The sequence below is a fragment of the Ornithorhynchus anatinus genome, chromosome 10, assembly GCF_004115215.2.
Source record: "Ornithorhynchus anatinus isolate Pmale09 chromosome 10, mOrnAna1.pri.v4, whole genome shotgun sequence".
NCBI classification, from domain to species: domain Eukaryota; kingdom Metazoa; phylum Chordata; class Mammalia; order Monotremata; family Ornithorhynchidae; genus Ornithorhynchus; species Ornithorhynchus anatinus.
This window is the reverse complement of record NC_041737.1, coordinates 12,341,245-12,359,499: the sequence shown is the minus strand read 5'-3', so window position 1 is coordinate 12,359,499 and position 18,255 is coordinate 12,341,245. Positions and strand designations below refer to the sequence as shown.

Below are 18,255 nucleotides of genomic sequence, written 5' to 3'. Positions count from 1 at the left end.
CACACAGTAAGCAGTCACGTACGATTGACTTACAGCATGCTTGGCAAATGCCAAGTGCTCAATAAATGCCATCATCATTATTATTCTGTTACCGATTTGTCCATTGCAAACGCTTAGTACAGTGCTCTGCACATAGTAAGCGCTCAATAAATACTATTGAATGAATGAATGAATGAATATTATTACTTACCCGAGGCCTACGCATCGAGCCGCTGGCGTCACCGTGCTGGCTCACCACAGCGCTCCTGCTGTGGGAGGGGAAAGAGAGGTGCGGGCAGACAGCGTGGGGTTCCATCAGTAGGCTGAGCTGGAGTCCGAAGGCCGCGTCGGCTCAAGGGGACCGTGGCTCTTCTGACGTGTGGGTGGAGGGTCAGCCGAGCCCCGAGACAACCCCGTATTCTTGGCCAGAGCTAACTACTTAACCAGCGAGGGAGACAATCTAGTAATGGTACTTAATCCCAGCCTTGCTTTGGCTCCCTAAAATGAGGCCAACCAGAACATTTGATTGCTCCCAGAGGAACGCCCCTAACCTGATTTCCAGGGCCTCAAAAGATCACGGCAGTTACGGGACCCCTGTGATTGTCCTGTCCACCTTTGCGGACAGGGAGGGACCGTATCTGCCAAGCGCTCTAGTGCAGTGCTCTGCCAACAGTTAAATCTTCAATAAATACCACTGACGGTGACGACGATGCAGACATCGGAGGATCCCAGCTGGAAGAGCTGGGCCTGGGGAGCCGGGGAACAAAATAAGCGTCCCACAGGACTCACACCTCCGGGTTGCGTCGGAGCTGCCCTAGAAGGCCGACGGGATGCTTGCGGTAGATAGTAATAATGTAATAATAATGTTGTATTTGTTAAGCGCTTACTATGTGCAGAGCACCGTTCTAAGCGCTGGGGTAGATACAGGGTAATCAGATTGTCCCATGTGAGGCCCACGGTCTTCATCCCCATTTTCCAGATGAGGGAACTGAGGCACAGAGAGGTTAAGTGACTTGCCCGCAGTCACCCAGCTGACAAGTGGCAGAGCTGGGATTCGAACCCATGACCTCTGACTCCCAAGCCCGGGCTCTTTCCACTGAGCCACGCTGCTTCTCACGGCTGAACCTTGCGTGATAAAAATCTAGACTTGGACTACATTTAGTAGACACTTGACTTCTTTCAAAACAGTTGTGGCCGAATTCCATTTCTTCCAACCTCTTCTACTGGCCAGTGGCAAGCTCAGCAGAAGGTTATTCTGGTGTGAGATTCCTTTTTAGTTTTTAACCATTGGGGCCCCAATATAAGAATTCAATCATTTTTTTTTTTTTAGCCACACATCACAGTTTGCTTTCAGCTAGGAATCCTTTTTTATTAAAAAAAACAAAAAACACAAAACTATAAAAATTGCCCAAGATTTTTTGATTGTTACTTTGTGTTGAGGGGGAAAAAGCAGACTAATATATGGAGAAATCGATCATCGTAAATCATTTCAGGGAGTGTTGAATTTTTTAGGCACCTCTCCACATGGCCTCAAGGATTCACCTGAAATAGTCCCTGGAGCACACACCGCCCTTACCTACCCTCCCCCCGAAATGGGCCTTCCAAGCACCAAGTCTCCCCCGCTGAGCCCCGTCACCCCCTCCCCACGATACATACCCATTCCCGCACGCAGGAGTGGAAAACTAGGTGGTCTGAGTCACAGCAGGCTGCCAAAACCACGGGCTCCTGTGCGTCTCAGGAGTCACATTCCCACCCGGAGGTCCCCCAAAGCTTCCAATCCCCTCCCACACAGGGGAATCAACCTCCAATTCAAGGAACAGGTGCAGATGTGCACTGCAATCGTTTTTATTCAACTCAACTCTTCCCCCTCCCGCCCCTTCCACCGTAACAGGAGGGAATGGAATGGTAAGTACATTTCATTTCAACAGCCTCTAAACCCTGCCAACGTACGACTACTCAGATGGGAGACGACAGATTCCAACATCGTAGACCGAATGTCAGAGTGCAAAACGTATCAAGTCCGTAGACGGAATCGTTTGTATCTGGTACCTTTAAGAACGCCAGCATTTACTGTACCTGTCTTCTACGAGCCGTTCCCTACATCACCCATCTTCACTGCAAAATTAAGGAAAGTCTGTTCCCAAAATGTCGGTTTGAAGTTCGGAGCCCTCACGACGCTACAAGTTAGAGGACTTGCAATATATGGAATTCTCGGTATTAATACTATGCCCGAATGCTCGGATTATAGTTTCGAGTGGTGCGTTCGCTGGAACGGCGGAGAGACGCACCGAGGCCGAGAGTTACGGGAATGAGAATGATTCTTCCTATCACAGACGAAGCCACAGACACACACCGATTTTAGACAACTGCTCTATGAAACTAGATTTTAAAAAGCGCTCCTTTTTAAAATGCTCGAGACTGACTTTCTCTTAATGTCATCCCTTGAGCGCGGCCAGCTGAGGACTGCAATGGTGTGAATACGCGAGGGGGTGCCGAAGCCAGCTAGATCCTACCACAGTTTGGAGAGTAGCTGCAGCCCATCACGCAGTTCCCTCCTGCTAACGCTGCCGTTCCCACTTTTCGGATTGAGTTCCTTAGAAGGAAAAGGGTCGGCACCACCGTGAGCTAGGTGACTGCTATTTACAATTTCTACTGCCAGAATCCATCCCTTGAAACGAAACCCGAGACTTTTTTTTTATACAGACTTAAATAAAGCCACACAGTCCTGATAAACAAAAACGTTCCTTATAAGAAAATAAACGAGGTCTTTTTTTCCACAGACGAATGTACACAAATATAAACAGGTGTGTAGGACTGTGGCTTTTCAATTTCTGAGATGATGAAAAACGTTGACCTTGTCGAGACTTGCCAACTGAGATGATTCGGAGCGAAGGATGGATGAAAGTCCCGTCCTTTGCTGACCCATCTGAGTCTAAATATTGCAGCATATGTGGTCGTTTGAGAAAGAACAAACAACGACAAAAAAACAACAACAAACCCACTCTAACCTAAATGGTCGATAAGCTCTCTTTGGAAATGTAATTAAATAAAAAGCGTTTTCAGGTTGAAATCTTGGCCGCCAAGTTTCATCTTAAAGCCAGAGGTTTTCACAGCCAAGTTAAAATCCCCTGATAATAGAGGTTTCCCTGTGGCAGCTATCCCAGACCCTCAAATCAGTGGCATTAAACCACCCGTAAGGCTGAGACTTTGATGCCTCTCCCACCCTCCACAGGCACATGGTAAACATCAGACACTCGAGTGCTTCAGGAAACCTTTGTCTTAAATATTTCAAGACAGTTAATGACAAAAGACCCTTTTACCTGCATATTTACAAAAACGTGTTCCAGCTCTGAACAATGTTTCGAACTGTATAAACGAGTGCACTATCAGAGACAGAAATGGATGGCTTTGACAGTTTTCAGTTTAAACGCTCTTCCTCCCGGGCCGATATACAACTCTCTGGAATACCGGTTGCGGTTTTCTTTGAAGGATTTTACTTCTTCGGTTTAGTCGCTTTGTCTTTAGTCGCTCTGTCCTCTCCTCGGACATGTGGACTCTGCTTAGGAGATGAGGTACTAGCTGGAGATTTGCCAGAGGTCCCACCGGTTCCGGCTAAACAAAAATACAAGCGATGTGAAAATATTAGTTTACAAGATAAAAAGCACATTCAAAGGGCATCTACTTTCATGAGCTCAGAGTTGTGTTTAATAGCAAACCTATATTGAGATGAATATCCAACCAAGACATACTGAGAAGCAGCACGACCTAGTGGAAAGAGCAGGGGCCTGGGAGTCAGAGGATCTGGGTTCTAATCCCCGTTCCACGTTATCTGTTGTGTGACTTGGGCAAGTCACTTCGCTTGTCGGTGCCTCAGTTACCTCATCTGTTAAATGGGACTTAAGACCGTAAACCCTAAGAGGGACAGGGACGGTACCCAACCCAATTACCCTGAATTTACTCTGGTGCTTATTAGAGTGCCTGGCTCATAGTAAGCGCTTAACCAAAAAAACACCCCCAAACCAAAATCCATATATTTTGCTGTTCAACGCTATTTTACATTCTGGTTCTTGTGATATTACAACACCCAAAGGATGACCAAAAAAACCCCATTCGCTCCTTAGGGAAAGAGCCATCGGGTTTGATCTATCAGCCACCCTGCCGGCGTGAGATCAAAAAGGGAGTTTTCTACCCAAGTTTCATTAGAGCTTCCTCAAAGAGCAGCATCACCATTTGAACTCCTTGAGGGGTGGGGTGGCCGGTTTTACAACTGGCCGGACACTTTGAGGGTCCTTCCTCTATACCGGGGCTGGGAGGCAGTGAGAGACGGGGTGGGGGGAGCCCGACCGACCTTTGGGGGTGGGGAGTTGATGGCATCTCTCCAGCCCCTGATAGAAGTGCTTTATTTATCATTTGCCTTTATGCTTTCATTGCTTATTCTCACTCTCCTAAAAATTTTCCCTTTCTTGCCTATTATTTGGTAGGAATTAAACAGCATTTTAAGTCATCTTTTCAGTACTGTTTGTCTGCGAGATTTGGACTTGATACACACCACCTATTTCCCTCCCAATCCTTGTCTGCAGCCTATCTGCCCCAACCCGTCCTCCCTGCTCCCCCCGCCCCCAAATTTAGGGGCGTCAATTCCAAGAAGGGACATGCGTGGCCATAAAGGCACCGCTCCCTGACCAATCTGGATGCAAGAAATGGGCCAAGAAGCAACAAAGCTAAGTGGATGGGGCACGGGCCTGGGAGTCAGAAGGGCCTGGGTTCTAATCCTGGCTCTGCCACATATCTGCAGTGTGACCTCTGGCAAGTTACTTAAATTTTCTGTGCCTCAGTTCCCTCATCTGTGAAATGGGGATTAAGAGTGTGAGCCCCAGGTGGGAGAGGGACTTGTTCAAACTGATTAACTTCTATCCACCTCCGCGCTTAGAACGGTGCCTAGCACATCGTAGGCGCTTAACAAGTACCATAATCATTCTCGGTTCCATCCCTAACAGAGTAGAGCCCTCCACGCCCTGCTCACCCAATCCTCAAGCCAAGGGGGGGGCTCCCAGCCGAACCCACCTGCTTCCCTGAGGGATTCTGAGTTCCCCCGCCTGCACTGTGGGCGTGTCTACTTTCCCATTTTCCCATTACGTGTTGGGCGTCAGGAGGGAGAAAGACTGGGAGTGAGCGTGCCAGAGAAAGGGCGCATGCCAGTTATCTTAGGAGGAAAGAAACCCAAAACAAAAGAAGAAAACTGGGCCGTGCTAGGCCCCAAGGATAAGGGGGAGTTAGAGAGGAGTGCTGAGCCTGGCTGGGCCATGATGAGCCCAGTGATTAGGGAGGAGGCTCAAATGGGCACCTCTGCTGCTCCACTGGAGGCGGGACCCCTTAAACCCAGTCTGGGTTGGGCCGTGGCAGGGGAATGTGGACGGGGCAGTTTCTAAGGCCACGGTGAGGACGACGAGACCTTGGGCAAGCCACTTCACTTCTCCGGGCCTCAGTTCCCTCACCTGTCAAATGGGGATTAAGACTGTGAACCCCATGTGGGACAACCTGATTACCTTGTATCTACCCCAGCGCTTACAGCAGTGCTTGGCATATAGTAAGCGCTTAAATACCATTATTAATTATTATTATTATTATTATCCTGGCCCGGTTCTTGCACCGAGCCCGGAGCTGGCCGTCTTTCCCTGCAGGCAGCCTGGCTGTACAGCCCAAACTGGGGAAGGGGGAAGGAGGGGCGGGAGGCACCCGGGGTATGGAGATGCAAGGGATGGGGACCACCCTCCGGACAGGCAACATTTCACACACATGAGAAGGGCCTGTAAGCCTTCAGTTTCAGCATCGTCATCTACTGGGAGAAGAGAAACCTCACTGGACACGTCACTGAACAAAACTCTGCATCTCAGAACAGATTTTAAGAATTTTACCTGAAAAAGGGCAAGTTATTCTACATTGTCAGCCAGCCACAAAAGAATTAAAATCTCACATAAAGCTGATTTACCGGCTGCTTTCCCATGCTGCACAGGCGCAAGAGGTGTAGGGAGGATCTTTGCAGGAGTGTAAGTATTTAAAGACATTTTTCTTCTAGAATGTGGACTAGAACATGAAGGAGAGGCTACAAGACAAAAAAAAATAAAAAATAAAAAACAGCTTCCTGGTTTCAGTTGTTTCAATGCATTTACTACTGATCCTAAATATACACAGAGTCTGATCAAAGCAGAATTCAAATTAGGCCTCACTACCTAATTTGGAGTCTTCTACAATCAGAATCTGTATAAAAGAGCAAATACAACAGAGATTACTCAGTCTGATGACCACTTGCATTCTATACAAATATTCCCAGGCCACGAGAAGCAACGTGGCCCAGTGGATAGAACCCGGGTGTCAGAATGACCTGAGTTCTAATCCTGGCTCTGCCACTTGCCTGCTGTGTGACCTCGGGCAAGTCACTTCTCTGTGCCTCAGTTCCCTCATCTGTAAAATGGGGATCGACTGAGAGTCCCATGTGGGACAGGGGCTGTGTCCAACCTGATTAGTTTCTATCTACCCCAGCGCTTGGTAGAGTGCCTGGCACACAGTAAGCACTTCAATGCCCTAAGAAAAAATAAGCCACTCTTTACATCTAACAAGCAAAACCCCCTTCCACTCCCCACACCACCCAAAACGCTCAGCGGTGTAAAGTGCAGCAGATTAACTTCCTGGCCATAATCAGGGCCCTCGCTACAACAAGGCCAGATTTCCATTCCTTGTGGATCAGTTCCCCAGCTGCAGCCCACCACTGCCTTCTCCTCTCACTGACTCCTGAAGCCCAGCTTTATGTTAATGAAATGTTTTAATTTCATTCTAACATTGCCCAGAATTACAAGCAAAACAATTTAAAGAGTTTCAAATAATTCGAGCATTACTACATTATGATGCCTGAAGAGACTATTGAGTGAGCAATGTTATCAATTCAAAGGCACGCCTGTGTGCAGAGCTATATTACATCCCCTCCCTTCCCGTCTAATAATATGGCTTCAGTCAAACAACCCTCAAAGACAAATTTCAAGAGGAAAAAAAGCCCCTAAAAAGTTAATAACAGATTAATATCTATTTTAACTAAAACAAACTACTTTCAGCAAAACTCAGGCAGAGCTGGGGAACTTGGTTAAATAGACAGGATGCTTAATAATGAAAATGTTTCACTAAGTCAGTTTTCAAGAAGTCAAATGATCCCTTTAAGACCCATAATTGATTAAATATTTAACACGCTATTTTCAGGGCCCAGATTAGGTCATGCAAATAATAAAAATAACTTTTTCCTACAAAGAGCAGACGGTGTCTCTAGCCGACTGTCGGTTGATGGCATGGCAACTGAAGCGAGAAAGTCGTCCACCTGCTTTAAAGATAGGGCATTGTGTAGAGTTTCTAGAGGGCAGATAGAAGGCACCATGGAATACAGTTCAAACCCTGGAACAGAATAAAAAACACCGTTGGAAGCAAGAAAAGGAGTCGTTGCAAATGGAAGAAGACCACTGCACAGGAATGAATGAAAAAGTTGATTTCTTTTTTTTGTTTTAAACAACATGTAAACACTCCACACATCTCAAACCATGACATCAGACATTGCGCCAAACGGTACTGGCACCAGATCCCACCACACACAGACTCTCCCACTAAAACATCCTCAGGGCCTCCATCTTGATTTAGAGTCTAGGTTTCGCTTAGCCCCCGTGGGAAAGGTACTGTCCCAGATCGGCTTATATTGCAACTATCCCAGGGCTTAGTACAGTGCTTGGCACATAGTAAGCACTTTAATCCACTAACTGTTATTCAGACACCGAAGAATTGTAGAACATAAAATCAAAGAAGACATCACAAAGCATACAATTCTCCGGTGAGAGTCCTACGGTCAAGGGCATTTTTCCCTTGGAGAAAAAAGGTAACGTACAATTCTCCATTGTGATTCCTACAGTCAGGGTTTTTATCCCCTGGAGAAAAAGGGTTCAAGGACTGTCAGTTCACTCCAAGACACAGTGTGTTTTTTTTTTCCAGTAGATATATGCTTTAAACAGAAATAACATTAAGATACAAATACATTAAACATCAGGAATGATTCCAAAATGCAGGAAAGTCAACCTTTTTCCTGTAGCTCCACCAACCCCCCCCCCCCCCACTCTGCCTTCTCTCCTCCATTTCTCTTGTTAGGCCCCCCGAGCTCTTTCCCCTTCCAGTCCACTATCCTCTCCGCCAAACCTTTCTGTCCCCGGAATGTTTCTGTTAGGTTGTTACTGTGTACTCTCCCAAGCACTTAGTACAGTGCTCTGCACACAGTAAGTGCTCGATAAATACGACTGACTCCTCACTCTTGATCCTCTACAGCCTCCTCACCCTTAGCCTTTCCTCCCTTTCAGGTTCCCTTGGATCTCTTCTCTTTTCCCCGGATTCTGTCCCCTGGCTCCTGGACCATCTGCCTCCAGATCAACTCACATGTCTTTTGGGGCCTATTTTTTCCTCTTACCGCTCCCTCCTTTCTGTCTCCTGTTGTTGTCCTTCCCTTCTCCCCGCCTCCTGTTTTCTATCCTGAAAATATCACTCTCAAACCTGTTCCACCAGTGACTTATCTAAGTCTCCTTGCAGGTCTTCCTGCCCTCGGCCTTTCCCCGCTCGGATCTCTAACAGACCCGGCTAGGTGGCCTGTCTTCTTCAAGCTTTGCAGGGCGCACATCTCCCCAGCCCTCAGTGACCACCCTGGGTTTCCCATTCCCTTTCCATCAAATCTGAAATTCCTCCATCAGTTTTTAGGGTCTCCATCAACTCTCCCCCATTGTACTTATCTGCTCTCTTTATCCACTACTCGGCAACTTGTGCTCTTCACCCCTCCCCACGCTAACTCTAACTCCCTCTTGTCTTTCACCTCCATCGCCTTGATCACCCTGCCTGGAACTCCCACCTCAAATCCAACAGATCCCAACTTTTCCCATATTTAAAGCTAACATAAAAATCCCACCTCCTCCGAGCCCCTCCTCAACCTGTGTGCCCCAAAAGGTCAGGAAGTGGATCCTGCATTGGTCTTTTCAGACAAAGAGGCGCTCCCAGGTGAACTTCAATGTCAGTAGTGATATAGTCTTCTTCAAAATTTGCTACCTCCTCCTCCACCCCAGTCTCCTTTCCTGGACTACCTAGTCCCTACCTTCTTCAGCCACCCCGCCTGCATCCAGACATGGACTCTCAGTTATATTTGGTGGCAACGAGAGAAACGGCAAGGGCCAGCAGGCACCTTGGCGGGGAAGAAGTCCTGGATGAAGGCCTGCCGGTCTGGAGGTGAGGGGGTGGACCACAAGCAAATGCCTCAACATCTGGTGGCATTCAAAGGAAGTGAGGTCAAGTCATTACCTAGTTTTTAACCCCATAAATAAGTCCTGCCTGGTACATCAATTCTATCAAACGAGTGGAAGACAGGTAGACATGCCAACCTGTTCCAGATACACGAAGCATAAAAATGACTAATTAAAGAATTAAAATATAAGAACAATAAGTCAATATTTCAAAACGTATATTTTTCCTGGCCAAAGCCCAAAATAACGCTTTGAATGTTAAGACAACATCAAATGGGAATAACGTGACTGTATTTTAACTCAAGAATCTAAGACTACCTTTATCAAATTAAAATAATCACTCTTATTAATGTGAATTGCAGCCTGAGTGCAATTGAACCGAGTTAAAAGTTAAGATACATTCACATTAGAAAAACATTTTATGAGACCATTACACACATGTGGTTCAATACAGCAAAACAAAAGGATTAAAAAAAACACACACAGAATGTGCCCTTAAAAAAACCTTTTACAACTTTTAAAATCACTTCCGCACCCTCCTAAAAGTAATAGCTTCCCCAAATTTCTGAAGTTTACTTTCTCTTCAGAGTTAATAATTCTTTTAACTTGAGTTCTCTGTCAAGTTGATTTTTTCAACTAAAAGTCCCTGAGAAAGCCCTCTCCCACCAAACAATTCCTGCTTCTAACAGATTTTGTATGGGTTTTTTTATTAGAAAATTTCTGCATTAAAACACGGTCCATTCTCATCATGCAAGTACTTTCAGTGGTTTTATGGAGCTGCAAAGTTTTCGCCAGGGTTCATATGAAACAGAACAGGAATGTTTCAGGCAGCAATTTGACCTTCATGTGCAAAACAGGCCACCACGCGGCCTTACATAATAAATCCTCCTATATTCTCAGCTGCACCTTCACTGCAGGCATGAAAATAGGTGGGTTTGGTACAGAATTTCCAAATCTAAAAAATGCAATATTTCATGCAAGACTTTTTTTTGCATCCCCATAAACTGCACATATATTGGACTCCCCAAATGGCAATAAGAGTTAAAATTCTACCAGGTTCCCTCCGCACTAACCATATTGACAGGCCTAGAGAAATGTTATATTGAAATAGGTAAATAACTGTGAACTCAAATAGGCCTGGGCACAAGAAAGAGTTTTTCTTAAACCTTATTAAGAAATATCATTCTGTTATGAGGAAATGAGCCTTTAAAGTTGAACACACTTCGAACCAGGTCTTTCAAGGCTGAAACTCAAAGAACCTCACAAATTTAATATTCTTCAGAGTTTTTTAGCCTTTTTCTGCCCAAAAATGACGTAAGTGGATTTACCCATCTATCCTAATTCTGCCACAGAGGACTTAAGTCAGTTTATCACATGTGTGTTAAATTGTTCACCTCTCCCTGTCCACAGAATCCATGACGTGTATTTTGGAATGTTCTATCTGAAAGATCTAGTTTAGTTTTAAATGTCATAAAGAGCCCAGAGTTTTCTTAGGTACCTGGCACCCTGGTCAGTGTTTGCTTATCGCCTGCATGGGGATCAACATTCTTCTTGCTCTAAAACAACCCTCACACCTCAAAGCCAGAATTTGGATATTGTTTTGGATGAATGGTGAAGCCAGCTACCCTAAATTCCACAGGGTGTACGTATGCCACAGCTAGCTGGGGATGTCAAGCTTTTGTTTAGCTTTTTGCAAATGTCTGAAAATAATACTACCAGAGAAACTTACCGTTCAGATGTATAGGAATTGTCAAAATAAGCCAGTAAAACTTGTCTGAAATCTAAATCCAGTGAAACAAAGAAATCCTCATAATTAGCCCTTAAACTACCTCAAAGTTTCATTTCCTAAAGACCATAATTTTTTTTTCCCCTTCTGAAACCATTAAAGAGCCCTCCTGCTGTCGGTTTAGAAGCATGAAAAACCTACCCCTAGAGTCTAGATATTCCTCAGAGGAAAAAGGAGGAGCATTTGTTTTGACCCTCACATTTTAGGGTAAAGCACTGAGAAGATACTAGCTGCATCATGTTCCTTGAACTAAGGAGATGGGTAAGTTTATGAAATGGGGTATGGTTGAAATAACTTTAAAGTTAGGGAAATAATAAATGCAAAAGAGAAAAAGAGAAGCCAGAGAACAGTTAAAGACAACACAAATACGTTAAAAAAAATTAAGAACAGATGGAAACTTTGAATATGTTTATAGCATTCAAAGGGATGCAAATAGCATGCACAGAATTATGAAAAATGGCTTGGAAATGAATTTAGATTAAAACTCGCATTAAAAAAAACCTATATGTAAGACGTTATTAGATCAAATCAGTTTATGCCTTTTTAGCCTCCAAATCTAAGAGGAGAGTAGAATGGAAGCTGGTTCCCATCCCCAAATTTCCCAGTGGTGGCAAAGACTTCAGCAGAATTTTAGGAGTTTGGATGGCTTTAATTCAGCCAAGAAACTCTAACTCTTGCTTGTTAAGGTACAATTTGTTCAAAACCTATCTGGTACTTTATCATTTGATGAATAAGAAATCTCCATCTCTGCCATCAGGTCTCCAAGAAATGGAACTGCTCTGCTAGAGGAGGAGATTTGATAGACACTTCCCCCAACCCAACTCCAACCCCTCGCCCCCACCCCCACACAGATTCTTTAAAAATAAATAAATAGTGTAATCCAAATTTAATCCAAGTGAAGAAATCCTGACTTTCAGTGGAACAGGAGAGCGACAACTCTCATTCAGAGGAAAAATAACCCGACCTAAATATTTTGTTTATAATTATGAGAATAAAAGATTATTTACTGTCAATCAGTGAGTACTCACTGTGGCCCCACAAAGCTCTCAAGTGTCCACACTGAGAAGAATGTATATCGGTTAATAATTTTACACTCTTGATTCGACTGTCTCAGTGGAACAAAGTCATGACCAGAAAATGTAATCGAAGGAAAATAAATGTCAAAACAACTGAGGATTAAGAAGCTATCAATGTTCAATTCTCATTTAAGTATGTCGATGGTTTGATCATTTTTATGCTGAAAAAAGTAAAAGGCTTTTTAGCATCAACCTCTTACCATATTCATGCTCAAGGGCTAACATTAAAGAAAAACTGATGTGTAGTGCAAGTGATCTTCATGTAAATTGGCAGACTTGTCCGGTTTGAAGGATGAAAGGTAAAAAGGGGAATTAGGCCAAATCGATATTTTGGATGAAGAATGACAGGCTGAAACTGTGCTGTGATCCAAGTCTGGAAGGATGAGTGATCCTGTACACCCCACAACTTGAAATGAAAGAAAAATAAAGAGGAATGAAGCAAGGGAGTATCTTTTTAAAATAAAAGCAAAACGTACCATTGGTTGGGTGTCGAGCAAATGAGATAGAAAACCTTTTAACAGCAGAACCACGTGTGGCGTCTGAGAAAGAGAAAAACAGGTACCTGAAATTCATAACAGCTACCAAAAGAGGGACATTTAAAAAAGGTGGGGGGGAGGGGAGAAAAAAAAAAAAAGATGAGAAAGTTAGAATCAAGTGGCATGCAGAAAAGATCACGGGAAAGGGATATAAGCTGAATAGGGGTTAAAGGAAGTAAACAGGCTTGCCGATAACCGCAAGGTGTTTAACGGAGTATACGGGAGAAGGAAAAGCAGGATGAGCTGGCAATTCTGGTATACACAAAGTTGCACTAGCCAAAGTAAACTTGTGGAGTGTGAGAAAAAGTTGTTTTAATGCAGTTAGACCTGAGAGGATCATAGAGTCTCCTTGAAATTCCTGTCCTGCTTTTAATGGGTCTCTACGTGCCTTAAAGATCATCTGAAACCTAAAATGCAGTAGCAAGAGGTTCTCCCCACCATATTTAAAATCCTAAAATTTTTCAGTCTACTATGTTAGGAACTTAGAACCTCAACAGTTTGACCGTTTCTCTTCTTTTCTTATAAAGCCTCAGGCAATGTTTTTACTAGATGTCAATAAGTGATTAAATGAAAAACAGGAACAGAGGTTAAAATTATTAATGAGAAAAACATTTCTCTTTTCAGATCACTTTATCGGAGGGGGGGAGGGGGCAAAAAAAAAAAAGATGCACATGCTGTGTGGTTCCGCAGTCCCACTGTGTATGTATAACAGAAGCCAGTAACTACAATTAACACCAACAAACCTAGATCAAGCTGTGAGTAGAGGAGAGAGAACCGATAAATCCAAACATTAGGCAGAGTTCTGGGACTCCCGTTAAATTAGGTCAGTGGCTCAAGGCTTGCCTTTTCATGTGATGTATATGCTCATGGGTGGGTGTGTGCGTGCAGGTGTGCACATACCATCCATGCAGCCAGAAGAAGTCAGCTTTTTACGATGAGTACGAGCATAATCCTGTAGGTTAGGCGCGCTTGAAGAACCCCCGAGCACCGAGGTGCTAAACAGGCCCGCACAGTGAGTCCCTGATGGGAGTTAGAGAGAATACATACAACAACCAGGTATTCCTCCATTCCACTGGGATGCATGCAGCATGCAATTATCACGGCTCTTACCACACACAAGGCAGCTGGGGACAGGGCTTTGCTCAGGTTCGGAATACGCTGGCAAGGGCAGTGGGGGTGACTATCGTAAATTACTGGGCTTCCATGAATCCCCATACCCTTTGCCCCAAGAACAAAGGGAGGACTAGGATTTAACAAAGGCATTCCATTTCATTTTCTCTTGTCGGGTTTGGTAAACAAAACTTTCAAGATATCTTCAAGGTAAAAAAAAAAGAAATAGGGCTATCAAAAGATTTCTGCATCATCCACAACCTGAAAAAACTGATGATTTAAAAAAAAAAACAACCAAAAAACATCATAGAGGTTAACTACTAATATCTGAGAATTTGCAAAAATAATATCAAACAACAACAACAAAAAAATCATACTACTAGCAAGAGGGAATTCCAACAAGGTCTCTAAATTTAGAATGCCATATTAAATAAAAGAAACACTTCCACAGAGTACCTTTGTTACATTCCGTGCCCAAGGGAAAAAAATTAAATAATCATGGGAGGCGTTTCCACTGCTGTCTTAACTTAATGGTCTCCTTGATTTCATTTTCCCCCACACGACAAAGTCAAGGCTAGATTCCTTATGTGAAACAGTTCAAACAGTTGTTTCTTGTTAAAAAAAAATACACAAGCTTGAATTATTTGGAATTTGTACCAATGGGGGGTGCAGTCCTTTGGGGCTGAGTCACCCAACGAAACACATAACCAAGGAAAAGTGATGTATAACAAATCAGAAAAACCTGGTGCCTGGTTTGTGGCAAAAGCCTTTTACACTCAAGCAAAACCTTCACCGGGGCATACAAATTTATCAATTTCCACCATTCGTATAATGTTCCATCAATTAAGGAAGAGAAGATTATACACAGTTCGAGCAAGATACTGTGGGAAAATTAAAATCTGTAATTAAGATCACCAGATCAAAGCATTTGACTAGAGAGAGTTATAGGAATAAGAGGATCTCCGCAAGGCTTGAGGTGTAACCAAACAGTTCAGAACCTTAACACAAAGACTGCAGAATATACATCCATTCTGCAATAACAGTGAGCAGAGTTTAACATGAACTTCATTTACAGTTTAAAAACCTATAGACAAGCGGCACTTAATAGCAAAACACCACTACTTCCTACTAGCTTGTCAACCATGAGGGGTAAAACTAATTTTCTACACATCAGGAAGATCACAGTAAATAAGTCTAAGGCTGGTTCCATTTCCGACTGCTCATTGTTCCAAAAATAACTGATATTAGATTGAGCTATTCAATCATTAAAAAAGAAACAGTGACACTCTGCAACAATCAAACAGAAGAATTGCAACAAATGAAAACCAACCACAGACATCCCATCCCCCAAACTGAAAGCTTTTTAAAAAACCTCTTTCAGAGGGCCGGGAAGGTGCTGATTTTTTGTTGTATCTTTTCGGGTCTCAACATTCTCTCACTCACAGATAAAATAAGGTGAGATGTCTCACCAACTGTGAGACTGTCTACCAACTGTGTAGACTGAGGTTCTGCTTTCAAGCAACAAGGTAACAGAAACATCCACATAATTAAAAAAATCAAAAAACCCTAACCCAAAAAACACCACACTAGACCATGGCTAACTTCAATCAGGCTACTTATTTTGTGTCTCATTCAAAAATCACGTGATAAAACGCACTTGCTTTGACAAAACCCTGTGCCGGCAATTATCCCTAAATGAGCCTACTTTAAAGTACTCAACAGAGCACAGGGTTTGGCCCTGCTTTCCCCGAATCCAACCTAAGACTATCTGGGCGCGAGATCCAAGAATGCGACTTCGGTTAGATGCCATACCTAGAGCATTCTGTTTCTGTTCCACCAGGGTCCTTGGTGTTCGGAGGTAACTACTGCTCTCTGAAACCACCTGGACAACAAAGACAAAAGAAATAAGGCCAAAGAGATCCATCACAAAGCACAACTTCCATTACACTGGATACAGCAGCCTGTTCCAGACAGACAAGGGTTAATAAGCTGTATGATAAATATTAGTAGAGAGGTGGGAGACACGGGAGGTCATGCAAGATCCCCAACTGAAGGGAGTCCAAGTCACAGGAGGACCCCGCTATGCGGTAGGGCTGAGCAGGCATTCGAGATGGAAAGAATGTATGAACCAAGACTGATGATGAGACAATTTTATAGATTGGTAAAAAGTTTTACAGAAAAATCAAATGCCCAGTCTTAAACTGCTCCTGTAGTGGAAGGGAAAAACACGAAAGAGGAAAAGACAGACTGTTGAGGTCACCATACGATTATTGTTCCATGCACGGGTTCTCATAACAGTAACCTTTTAGATGTTCGCAGCCTTAATGGAGACCATAATCCCTTTTTTAAATAAACAAGTTCCTTAAATTTCCAAAAGGAAGATGGAAATTACTGAAACTCTCAGAAAGGAAAGCATCAGGGGTAACAGCACCCCTTCCATTGGAAGAGAAAAACAATATTTTGGGATTAAAACAGCCACTGCAAAAAAACAAAAACAAAAAAACACTACCCTCTGAATTATTCGCTTTACTTTGAATCCAATCTTTTAGGGAAATACTTCAAATGATTTTTCATCTTTTGAAGAGCTTCAAAATATTGTCCAGCTCAATGGAAGAAGTACTGTTTCATTTCTTTTCTTCAATTAGATGCCTCCAGATAAAGGAGTGGCGAAGGAGAGAATGATTAGTGCTAGAGTTTGTTTCCTGCACAGTTAACGCTAGGCTACCGAAATGTCTGAGATGTACAAAAAATTTCAATTCCCAACTTAATTTCAAATGGCACTTAATTGGCCAATTGTAGAATTTTTTTAAAAAAATTACCTCTCTCCAAATTAAGCATTGCTGTTTCTTAAGTCTTAAAGGACAACTAAGCCAAAGCAAGAATTTTTCATTAGTCAAGCTCTAATTCCAAGATTTAGAATTCTTCAAAGAAACCAATGCAACTTGGAAATATCCAAAAGATTCGGGAAAGATCTTGCGAAACGCATGCAATTGCTTTTTTCCCCCTCCAACATCCTTAGAAACAAAAAGCCCTTTGAAATGCACAACTCAAGGTCGAATGGAAGACAGTACACTTTAAAAGCAATTCAAAACAAGGGATTAGATGTCCTTAAAGACAGTCTGTCGCTCTGAATGCGTAAAAATGTTGAATGAAGTAAAGTTTAAAAACCTGTTGCCATGAGCCAAAAATACTGGATGTGAAAGCCAATGATTTAGGGGAGACAGGGGAAGAAGTGATTTGTTCCCCTGATCTGCGTCTTCGACGCCCAGTACCCACACCACTGGTGTAATGCAGCCAGGTACCAGTACCCTCTGGGTTAGACACACTCAGGGGGCTCTCTTCCTGGAAGTGAGAAAGGGGGCAAAAAAACAGCAAAGCATGCAGAGTTAGATACAATAGAGCCAAATGATCAGAAAGAAAAAAAAATACAGTTTGTTTGCACCCTTTTAGCCACTCTTCCAAAACTATTAAACAGTAATGATTCAAAAAAAAAAAATCACAGGGACTACATATCGATCAGGGATGTGATTTGAAACCACACTTTCAGTCCTCGGCCAATTTCATGCTGAAATTTTGGCTTTACAAAACGAGTTTCACCCAAGGGTAAAAATTTTAGAAGATATTTTTGCTGTTCCATACAAGCATACTGCTTAATAGTTTTTCTCCCTCCCTCATTAAACAGGACAAGTTTTCCTATTTTCTAGTTGTTTTCTTCTCCCCCACCCCCTCAACATTTAAACTATTCCACTTCAAGAGACTGTGTGGTACAGGATGTACTTCTTAATCCAAAGCACTAATGAACTTTGGTGCTAAGGAGTGAAGAGATTTAAATGTATGTAAACTATCTGCCAAACAAACAAAAAAAATTAAAATTCCATAGCAGAATAAGAGGAAGCCAAACTGCACTTAATTCATACTTTCAAGCTACTGATTTGTCAACCCCTCCAAAGATTATTTTGCAGAGTTCAGTAGGCAAAACATGCAGCAAACATTCCCATTTAACATGTTTGCATGTTCAGGTTTCAGACAGGGAGGACAGAGTAAAATCTACTTGCACCAAATGAAGAGAATAGTCTGTTTCTCTGTGTGTCTTTGGGAAGTACAAACTTCTGATTTCCATGGAGGTGGTGGACGCTGGAAAAAGTCTTCAAGGTTTTACTTGAATTGTCTACCTTATGGAAGTAAAAGTTTAGCATGGCATAGAAATAATTTTTTGAAAGCAACTAGTTAAGCACTTCACAGAAAATAAGGTTTACAAATGTGTTTTTCAAGTTTTGAAAAACCACCTAATCAGGGCAGCAATTTCAGCAGAAACTTTGGCAGATTACAGATGTCACAATATTCAGACTTTGTTTATATATCAGTCTTTCACAGAGACCTTCAGGGCTAAGAGGAGGCCAGGGAAATATTACAATATGAAATGGGATTTGATTCAACAACCAGCACATTATTTAATCCCATGT

General features: G+C 43.0%; 1 protein-coding gene across 20 annotated transcripts in view; it reads right to left on the bottom strand.

The window, feature by feature from the left end:
• Positions 1 to 1,806: 1,806 nt before the first annotated feature.
• PPIP5K2 (diphosphoinositol pentakisphosphate kinase 2) overlaps positions 1,807 to 18,255 on the bottom strand; it is a 61,120-nt gene continuing 44,671 nt past the window's right edge. For 8 of the 20 annotated variants that reach the window (XM_029073911.2, XM_039913264.1, XM_039913265.1 and 5 more), the window contains 7 exons: positions 16,961 to 17,134; positions 15,605 to 15,674; positions 13,583 to 13,702; positions 12,623 to 12,685; positions 7,273 to 7,416; positions 5,969 to 6,082; positions 1,807 to 3,591 (listed from right to left, as the gene is read on the bottom strand). In XM_029073911.2, the coding sequence (XP_028929744.1) occupies positions 3,473 to 3,591; positions 5,969 to 6,082; positions 7,273 to 7,416; positions 12,623 to 12,685; positions 13,583 to 13,702; positions 15,605 to 15,674; positions 16,961 to 17,134 (804 nt within the window). In that variant the 3' untranslated portion in view covers positions 1,807 to 3,472. Of the gene's footprint in view, positions 3,592 to 5,968; positions 6,083 to 7,272; positions 7,417 to 12,622; positions 12,686 to 13,582; positions 13,703 to 13,754; positions 13,996 to 14,027; positions 14,063 to 15,604; positions 15,675 to 16,960; positions 17,135 to 17,847; positions 17,965 to 18,255 lie in introns of those variants that run through there. The other 12 variants (XM_029073913.2, XM_039913267.1, XM_039913268.1 and 9 more) reach the window with 12 other exon arrangements.